Raw genomic sequence first — 9,196 nt, 5'->3', positions numbered from 1 at the left:
CCAGGCGAGGTAGTCAACATCTCATAGCCACCGTGATGATGATGATGAGAGAGAGAGACACTCAGACTCCGCATCTACAGCAGGAGCCTCAGCAGGCATCGTGAGGATCGGGGTAGAACCCACGACCTCCTGTATACCAGGTGAGGTAGTCAACATCTCATAGACACCATTGGCTAATGGACGTGACCGCCATTTATGAATTGCCAGTTTACGAAGTGCGCTCGAGTTAGGCTGATTTTAATAGGAGTGGAATTATACATTAATCACAGTAATTACAGCGGTTATACAATTCGATAACTGGTTGTGATGAAGTTGATATGTGAGAGGGAGTGAGTAAGTGGGAGTGAGTGAGTGTGTGAGTGAGTGTGTGAGTGTGTGAGTAAGTGTGTGAGTGGGTGAGTGTGTGAGTGTGTGAGTGAATGTGTGAGTGAGTGTGTGAGTGAGTGTGTGAGTGAGTGAGTGGGTGAGAGTATGAGTGTGTGAGAGGGTGAGTGGGTGAGTGTGTGAGTGTGTGAGTGAATGTGTGAGTGAGTGTGTGAGTGAGTGTGTGAGTGAGTGAGTGGGTGTGAGTATGAGTGTGTGAGAGGGTGAGTGGGTGAGTGAGTGTGTGAGTGAGTGTGTGAGTGAGTGTGTGAGTGAGTGAGTGTGTGAGTGAGTGTGTGAGTGTGTGAGTGAGTGTGTGAGTGAGTGTGTGAGTGAGTGAGTGTGTGACTGAGTGAGTGTGAGTGTGTGAGTGTTAGTGGTGAGTGAGTGAGTGTGTGAGTATGTGAGTGAGTGGTGAGTGAGTGTGAGTGAGTGTTAGTGGTGAGTGAATGGTGAGTGAGTGAGTGTGTGGTGAGTGTGTGAGTGTGTGAGTGAGTGAATGGTGAGTGAATGGTGTGTGAGTGAGTGAGTGGTGAGTGTGTGAGTGAGTGAGTGTGTGAGTGAGTGAATGGTGAGTGAGTGGTGAGTGAGTGAGTGTGTGGTGAGTGTGTGAGTGAGTGAATGGTGAGTGAATGGGGTGTGAGTGAGTGAGTGGTGAGTATGTGAGTGAGTGGTGAGTGAGTGAGTGAATGGTGAGTGAATGGTGTGTGAGTGAGTGAGTGGTGTGAGTGGTGAGTGAGTGAGTGTTAGTGGTGAGTGAATGGTGAGTGAATGGTGAGTGTGTGAGTGAGTGAGTGGGGTGTGAGTGGTGAGTGAGTGAGTGAGTGAATGGTGAGTGAATGGTGAGTGTGTGAGTGAGTGAGTGGTGTGTGAGTGGTGAGTGAGTGAGTGGTGAGTGAATGGTGAGTGAGTGAGTGGTGAGTGAGTGAGTGTTAGTGGTGAGTGAATGGTGAGTGAATGGTGAGTGAGTGAGTGGTGAGTGAGTGGTGAGTGAGTGTTAGTGGTGAGTGAATGGTGAGTGAATGGTGAGTGTGTGAGTGAGTGAGTGAATGGTGAGTGAGTGGTGAGTGAGTGAATGGTGAGTGAGTGGTGAGTGAGTGAGTGAGTGGTGAGTGAATGGTGAGTGAGTGTTAGTGGTGAGTGAATGGTGAGTGAGTGGTGAGTGAGTGAGTGGTGAGTGAATGGTGAGTATGTGAGTGAGTGAGTGTTAGTGGTGAGTGAGTGGTGAGTGAGTGTGTGAGTGAGTGAGTGAGTGGTGAGTGAGTGTGTGAGTGAATGGTGAGTGAATGGTGAGTGAGTGATTGAGTGGTGTGTGAGTGGTGAGTGAGTGAGTGTTAGTGGTGAGTGAATGGTGAGTGGTAGTGGTGAGTGAATGGTGAGTGAGTAAGTGAGTGGTAGTGGTGAGTGAATGGTGAGTGAGTGGTGAGCGAGTGAGTGGTAGTGGTGAGTGAATGGTGAGTGAGTGGTGAGTGAGTGAGTGGTAGTGGTGAGTGAATGGTGAGTGAGTGGTGAGTGAGTGAGTGAGTGGTAGTGGTGAGTGAATGGTGAGTGAGTGGTGAGTGAGTGAGTGGTGAGTGAATGGTGAGTGAGTAAGTGAGTGGTGAGTGAGTGAGTGGTGAGTGAGTGAGTGAGTGGGTTAGTGAGTGAGTGGTGAGTGAATGGTGAGTGTGTGAGTGAGTAAGTGGGTTAGTGAGTGAGTGGTGAGTGAATGGTGAGTGAGTGAGTGGTGAGTGAATGGTGAGTGAGTGGTGAGTGAGTGAGTGGGTTAGTGAGTGAGTGGTGAGTGAATGGTGAGTGAGTGAGTGAGCGACTCTGTGGAGCCCGGCGTGAGGAGCCTTCATCACCCAGGTCACGACTGCACCACTTCCTGTCGCCACGGATTCCTGCAGGGAGGCATCAGGGGGTCGGGGTGATCAGGATGGTGATTAATGAGTCTGTGGGTCTCTGTGTGATGAGTCTGTGGGTCTCTGTGTGGTGAGTCTGTGGGTTCTCTGTGTGGTGAGTCTATGGGTCTCTGTGTGATGAGTCTATGGGTCTCTGTGTGATGAGTCTATGGGTCTCTGTGTGATGAGTCTGTGGGTCTCTGTGTGATGAGTCTATGGGTCTCTGTGTGATGAGTCTGTGGGTCTCTATGTGCTGAGTGTATGGGTCTCTGTGTGAGTGAGTCTGTGGGTCTCTGTGTGATGAGTCTATGGGTCTCTGTAGTGAGTCTATGGGTCTTTATTTGAGTGAGTCTGTGGGTCTTTGTGTGGTGAGTCTGTTTGTCTCTGTGTGGTGAGTCTGTGGGTCTCTGTGTGATGAGTCTGTGGGTCTCTGTGTGGTGAGTCTATGGGTCTCTGTGTGATGAGTCTGTGGGTCTCTGTGTGATGAGTCTATGGGTCTCTGTGTGATGAGTCTGTGGGTCTCTGTGTGAAGAGTCTATGGGTCTCTGTGTGGTGAGTCTGTGGGTCTCTGTGTGGTGAGTCTATGGGTCTCTGTGTGATGAGTCTGTGGGTCTCTGTGTGATGAGTCTGTGGGTCTCTGTGTGATGAGTCTGTGGGCCTCTGTGTGGTAAGTCTGTGGGTCTCTGTGTGGTGAGTCTGTGGGTCTCTGTGTGGTGAGTCTGTGGGTCTCTGTGTGATGAGTCTGTGGGTCTCTGTGTGGTGAGTCTATGGGTCTCTGTGTGGTGAGTCTGTTGGTCTCTGTGTGATGAGTCTGTGGGTCTCTGTGTGATGAGTCTGTGGGTCTCTGTGTGATGAGTCTATGGGTCTCTGTGTGAGTGAGTCTGTGGGTCTCTGTGTGATGAGTCTATGGGTCTCTGTAGTGAGTCTATGGGTCTTTATTTGAGTGAGTCTGTGGGTCTTTGTGTGGTGAGTCTGTGGGTCTCTGTGTGATGAGTCTGTGGGTCTCTGTGTGATGAGTCTGTGGGTCTCTGTGTGATGAGTCTATGGGTCTCTGTGTGATGAGTCTGTGGGTCTCTGTGTGATGAGTCTATGGGTCTCTGTGTGGTGAGTCTGTGGGTCTCTGTGTGGTGAGTCTATGGGTCTCTGTGTGATGAGTCTGTGGGTCTCTGTGTGATGAGTCTATGGGTCTCTGTGTGATGAGTCTGTGGGTCTCTGTGTGGTGAGTCTATGGGTCTCTGTGTGGTGAGTCTGTGGGTCTCTGTGTGATGAGTCTATGGGTCTCTGTGTGATGAGTCTATGGGTCTCTGTAGTGAGTCTATGGGTCTTTATTTGAGTGAGTCTGTGGGTCTCTGTGTGGTGAGTCTGTGGGTCTCTGTGTGAGTCTATGGGTATCTGTGTGATGAGTCTATGGGTCTATGTGTGGTGAGTCTGTGGGTCTCTGTGTGGTGAGTCTGTGGGTCTCTGTGTGATGAGTCTGAGGGTCTCTGTGTGATGAGTCTATGGGTCTCTGTAGTGAGTCTATGGGTCTTTATTTGAGTGAGTCTGTGGGTCTTTGTGTGGTGAGTCTTTGGGTCTCTGTGTGGTGAGTCTGTGGGTCTCTGTGTGAGTCTATGGGTATCTGTGTGATGAGTCTGTGGGTCTCTGTGTGATGAGTCTGAGGGTCTCTGTGTGATGAGTCTATGGGTCTCTGTAGTGAGTCTATGGGTCTTTATTTGAGTGAGTCTATGGGTCTCTGTGTGATGAGTCTGTGGGTCTCTGTGTAATGAGTCTATGGGTCTCTGTGTGATGAGTCTGTGGGTCTCTGTGTGATGAGTCTATGGGTCTCTGTGTGGTGAGTCTGTGGGTCTCTGTGTGGTGAGTCTATGGGTCTCTGTGTGATGAGTCTATGGGTCTCTGTGTAATGAGTCTGTGGGTCTCTGTGTGGTGAGTCTGTGGGTCTCTGTGTTAGTGAGTCTGTGTGTCTCTGTGTGATGAGTCTATGGGTCTCTGTGTAATGAGTCTGTGGGTCTCTGTGATGAGTCTATGGGTCTCTGTGTGATGAGTCTGTGGGTCTCTGTGTGGTGAGTCTGTGGGTCTCTGTGTGGTGAGTCTGTGGGTCTCTGTGTGATGAGTCTGTGGGTCTCTGTGTTAGTGAGTCTGTGTGTCTCTGTGTGATGATTCTATGGGTCTCTGTGTGATGAGTCTGTGGGTCTCTGTGTGGTGAGTCTCTGGGTCTCTGTGTGGTGAGTTTGTAGGTCTCTGTGTGATGAGTCTATGGGTCTCTGTTTGATGAGTCTATGGGTCTCTGTAGTGAGTCTATGGGTCTCTGTTTGAGTGAGTCTGTGGGTCTCTGTGTAGTGAGTCTGTGGTTCTCTGTGTGGTGAGTCTGTGGGTCTCTGTGTGAGTGAGTCTATGGGTCTCTGTGTGGTGAGTCTGTGGGTCTCTGTGTAGTGAGTCTGTGGGTCTCTGTGTGGTGAGTCTGTGGGTCTCTGTGTGATGAGTCTATGGGTCTCTGTGTGATGAGTCTGTGGGTCTCTGTGTGGTGAGTCTGTGGGTCTCTGTGTAATGAGTCTGTGGGTCTCTGTGATGAGTCTATGGGTCTCTGTGTGATGAGTCTGTGGGTTTCTGTGTGATGAGTCTGTGGGTCTCTGTGTGGTGAGTCTGTGGGTCTCTGTGTGATGAGTCTGTGGGTCTCTGTGTTAGTGAGTCTGTGTGTCTCTGTGTGATGATTCTATGGGTCTCTGTGTGATGAGTCTGTGGGTCTCTGTGTGGTGAGTCTGTGCGTCTCTGTGTGGTGAGTCTGTGGGTTTCTGTGCGATGAGTCTGTGGGTCTCTGTGTGGTGAGTCTGTGGGTCTCTGTGTGATGAGTCTGTGGGTCTCTGTGTTAGTGAGTCTGTGTGTCTCTGTGTGATGATTCTATGGGTCTCTGTGTGATGAGTCTGTGGGTCTCTGTGTGGTGAGTCTCTGGGTCTCTGTGTGGTGAGTTTGTAGGTCTCTGTGTGATAAGTCTATGGGTCTCTGTTTGATGAGTCTATGGGTCTCTGTAGTGAGTCTATGGGTCTCTGTTTGAGTGAGTCTGTGGGTCTCTGTGTAGTGAGTCTGTGGGTCTCTGTGTGGTGAGTCTGTGGGTCTCTGTGTGAGTGAGTCTATGGGTCTCTGTGTGAGTGAGTCTATGGGTCTCTGTGTGATGAGTCTGTGGGTCTCTGTGTGATGAGTCTATGGGTCTCTGTGTGATGAGTCTGTGGGTCTCTGTGTGATGAGTCTATGGGTCTCTGTGTGATGAGTCTGTGGGTCTCTGTGTGATGAGTCTGTGGGTCTCTGTGTGGTGAGTCTATGGGTCTCTGTGTGGTGAGTCTGTGGGTCTCTGTGTGATGAGTCTATGGGTCTCTGCGTGATGAGTCTGTGGGTCTCTGTGTGATGAGTCTGTGGGTCTCTGTGTGGTGAGTCTGTGTGTCTCTGTGTGATGAGTCTATGGGTCTCTGTGTGTGTCTATGGGTCTCTGTGTGGTGAGTCTATGGGTCTCTGTGTGGTGAGTCTGTGGGTCTCTGTGTGATAAGTCTATGGGTCTCTGTGTGATGAGTCTGTGGGTCTCTGTGTGGTGTCTATGGGTCTCTGTGTGAGTCTATGGGTTTCTGTGTAAGTCTATGGGTCTCTGCGTGAGTCTACGGGTCTCTGTGTGAGTATATGGGTCTCTGTGTAAGTCTATGGCTCTCTGTTTGAGTATATAGCTCTCTGTGTGAGTCTCTGGGTCTCTGTGTGAGTCTATGGGTCTCTGTGTGAGTCTATAGGTCTCTGTGTGAGTCTATGGCTTTCTCTGTGAGTCTATGAACCTGAGAACCTGGGGATTTTTCCCCCGGGATCTCAGGTTCATAGTTTTTGTTTACAACCAACAATGAACTATAATAATGAGTTTTAAAGCAACATTTCGTAGACCAAACTCAACTATTTTTAATTTTTACCAGCTGCAAGGCCCCACTGAGCTCTCTGGCTTTTTATTGGAAGCGACCCCCTTGGTAATCAACCAATTGGCGGCCCAATACTCTAAACTGTGCGATTCTACGGACTCGCAGAGACCCACAGAGACCCACAGAGACTCACAGAGACTCAGAGAGACCCACAGAGACTCACAGAGACCCACAGAGACTCACAGAGACCCACAGAGACTCACAGAGACCCACAGACACCCAAAGAGACTCACAGAGACCCACAGAGACTCACAGAGACCCACAGAGACCCACAGAGACTCACAGAGACCCACAGAGACTCACAGTGACCCACAGAGACCCACAGAGACCCACAGAGACTCACAGAGACCCACAGAGACCCACAGAGACCCACAGAGACCCACAGAGACTCCCCACAGAGACTCACAGAGACCCACAGAGACTCATAGAGACCCACAGAGACCCACAGAGACTCCCCACAGAGACCCATGTTCACCACGGGCACCATGCGTGTGGCTATCGCAGACGGGATTCCTGGCAACGGGATTCTGTGCGTCGTTCTGACATCTCGACGCAACTCAACGGTCCTCATCGCCAGCTAGGGGTCGATAGTTTACACGTCGCTTCGGCCGGCCTAACACACCCCCATGGACCCCCCTAAACCCCCTCTAGAACCCCCTGGACCCCACCTGGGCCCCGCTAAACCCCCTCTGGACCCCCTGGACCTCGCTAAACCTCCTGTAGAACCCCCTGGACCCCACTGGATCTCGCTGGACCCCCCCCCCCCCGCTACTGGACCCCACCTGGGCCCCGCTAAACCCCCCCACCTGAACACACCCCCATGGACCCCCCTAAACCCCCTCTAGACCCTTTAAACCCCACCTGGGCCCCCATAAACCCCCTCTAGAACCCCCTAAACCTCACCTGGGCCTCCCTAAACCCCCTCTAGACCCCGTGGACCCCACCTGAGCCCCCCTAAACCCCTCTGAACCCTCCCCCCACCTGGACACACCCCCATGGACCCCCCTAAACCCCCTCTAGGCCCCGTGGACCCCACCTGGCCCCCTAAACCCCCTCTAGACCCACCCCCACCTGGACACACCCCCATGGACCCCCCTAAACCCCCTCTAGAACCCCCCTAAACCACACCTGGCCGCCCTAAACCCCCTCTAGAACTCGTGGACCCCACCTGGCCCCCCTAAACCTCCTCTAGACCCCGTGGACCCCACCTGGGCCCCCCTAAACACCCTCTGGAACCCCCTGGTCCCCACTGGACCTCGCTAAACCCCCTCTGGTACCCCCTGGGCCCCGCTAAACCCCCTCAGGAACCCCCTAGTCCCCACTGGACCTCGCTAAACCCCCTCTAGAACCCCCTAAACCCCACCTGGGCCCCACTAAACCCCCTCTAGAACCCCCTAAACCCCACCTGGGCCCCCCTAAACCCCCTCTAGAACCCCCTAAACCTCACCTGGGCCCCCCTAAACCCCCTCTAGAACCCCCTAAACCCCACCTGGGCCCCCCTAAACCCCCTCTAGAACCCCCTAAACCCCACCTGGGCCCCCCTAAACCCCCTCTAGAACCCCCTAAACCTCACCTGGGCCCCCTTAAACCCCCTCTAGAACCCCCTAAACCCCACCTGCCCCCCCTAAACCCCCTCTAGAACCCCCTAAACCCCCCCTAAACCCCCTCTAATCCCTCCCCCCAACGCCACCTGGACACCCCCCCCCCCCCACCGTCCCCGCCACGCACTCTCCGCTGGCGATCTGCCGGAGGCTCTGCTGTGGGATGTTGTAGACGTGCCAGCCCTCGCTCTCCGTGCAGTTGACAGCACCGCGGCGACGGTAGAAGCCGATGGACGGAGCGTTCCACTCGGCCACCAGGAAGGTCATCACGGAGCAGCGAGACTCCACGGCGACCTGGTGGGGGACAAGGGGGGGGGGGGGGGGCTGGTGACTGCGGTGGCTGTGAGATGTTGACTACCTCGCCTGGTGTACAGGAGGTCGTGGGTTCGATCTTGACCCTGACGATGACTGAGTGGGTGAGATGGTGACTACCTCGCCTGGTGTACAGGAGGTCGTGGGTGAGATGTTGACCCCTGACGATGTCTGAGTGAGTGGGTGAGATGTTGACTACCTCGCCTGGTGTACAGGAGGTCGTGGGTGAGATGTTGACCCCTGACGATGTCTGAGTGAGTGGGTGAGATGTTGACTACCTCGCCCGATGTGCAGGAGGTCGTGGGTTCCATCTTGACCCCTGGGGATGTCTGAGTGAGTGGGTGAGATGTTGACTACCTCGCCTGGTGTGCGGGAGGTCGTGGGTTCTATCGCGACCCTCACGATGCCTGCTGCTGCTGCTGTATATGTGGAGTTTGAGTGTCTCTCTCATCATCATCATCACGGTGGCTATGAGATGTTGACTACCTCGCTTGGTGTGCAGGAGGTCGTGGGTTTGATCCTGACGTTAACGATATCTGAGTGAGTGGGTGAGATGTTGACTACATCGCCTGGTGTACAGGAGGTCGTGGGTTCGATCCAGAATCTGACGATGCCTGCTGCTGCTGTAGATGTGGAGTCTGAGTGTCTCTCTCATCATCATCATCATCACGATGACTAGGAGATGTTGACTACCTCGCCCGGTGTCCGGGAGGTCGTGGGTTCCATCCTGACCCCTGACGATGTCTGAGTGAGTGGGTGAGATGTTGACTACCTCGCCTGGTGTGCGGGAGGTCGTGGGATCGAACACTGACCCCTCACGATGTCTGAGTGAGTGGGTGAGATGTTGACTACCTCGCCCGGTGTCCGGGAGGTCGTGGGTTCTACCCCGATCCTCACAATGCCTGCTGCTGTAGATGTGGAGTCTGAGTGTCTCTCTCTCTCACCATCATCATCACGGTGGCTATGAGATGTTGACTACCTCGCCTGGTGTGCGGGAGGTCGTGGGTTCGATCGCGACCCTCACGATGCCTGCTGCTGCTGCTGTAGATGTGGAGTTTGAGTGTCTCTCTCATCATCATCATCACGGTGGCTA

General features: G+C 53.3%; 1 protein-coding gene across 1 annotated transcript in view; it reads right to left on the bottom strand.

Annotated features, from left to right (window-relative positions):
* Positions 1-220: 220 nt before the first annotated feature.
* The window catches only part of LOC116958043 (diamine acetyltransferase 1-like), a 36,081-nt gene continuing 27,105 nt past the window's right edge, over positions 221-9,196 (bottom strand). Inside the window, exons 6-7 of the mRNA XM_076055235.1 lie at positions 7,919-8,085; positions 221-2,246 (exon numbers count right to left, since the gene is read on the bottom strand). Coding sequence (XP_075911350.1) covers positions 2,213-2,246; positions 7,919-8,085 — 201 coding nt within the window. The 3' untranslated portion in view covers positions 221-2,212. The remainder of the gene's footprint in view (positions 2,247-7,918; positions 8,086-9,196) is intronic.

This window comes from Petromyzon marinus, chromosome 70 (genome assembly GCF_048934315.1).
Source record: "Petromyzon marinus isolate PM22_M1 ecotype Great Lakes invasive population chromosome 70, UKy_Petmar_22M1.pri1.0, whole genome shotgun sequence".
Taxonomy (NCBI): domain Eukaryota; kingdom Metazoa; phylum Chordata; class Hyperoartia; order Petromyzontiformes; family Petromyzontidae; genus Petromyzon; species Petromyzon marinus.
The sequence above is the reverse complement of the archived record's forward strand: the minus strand, read 5'-3'. Positions and strand labels throughout refer to the sequence as shown.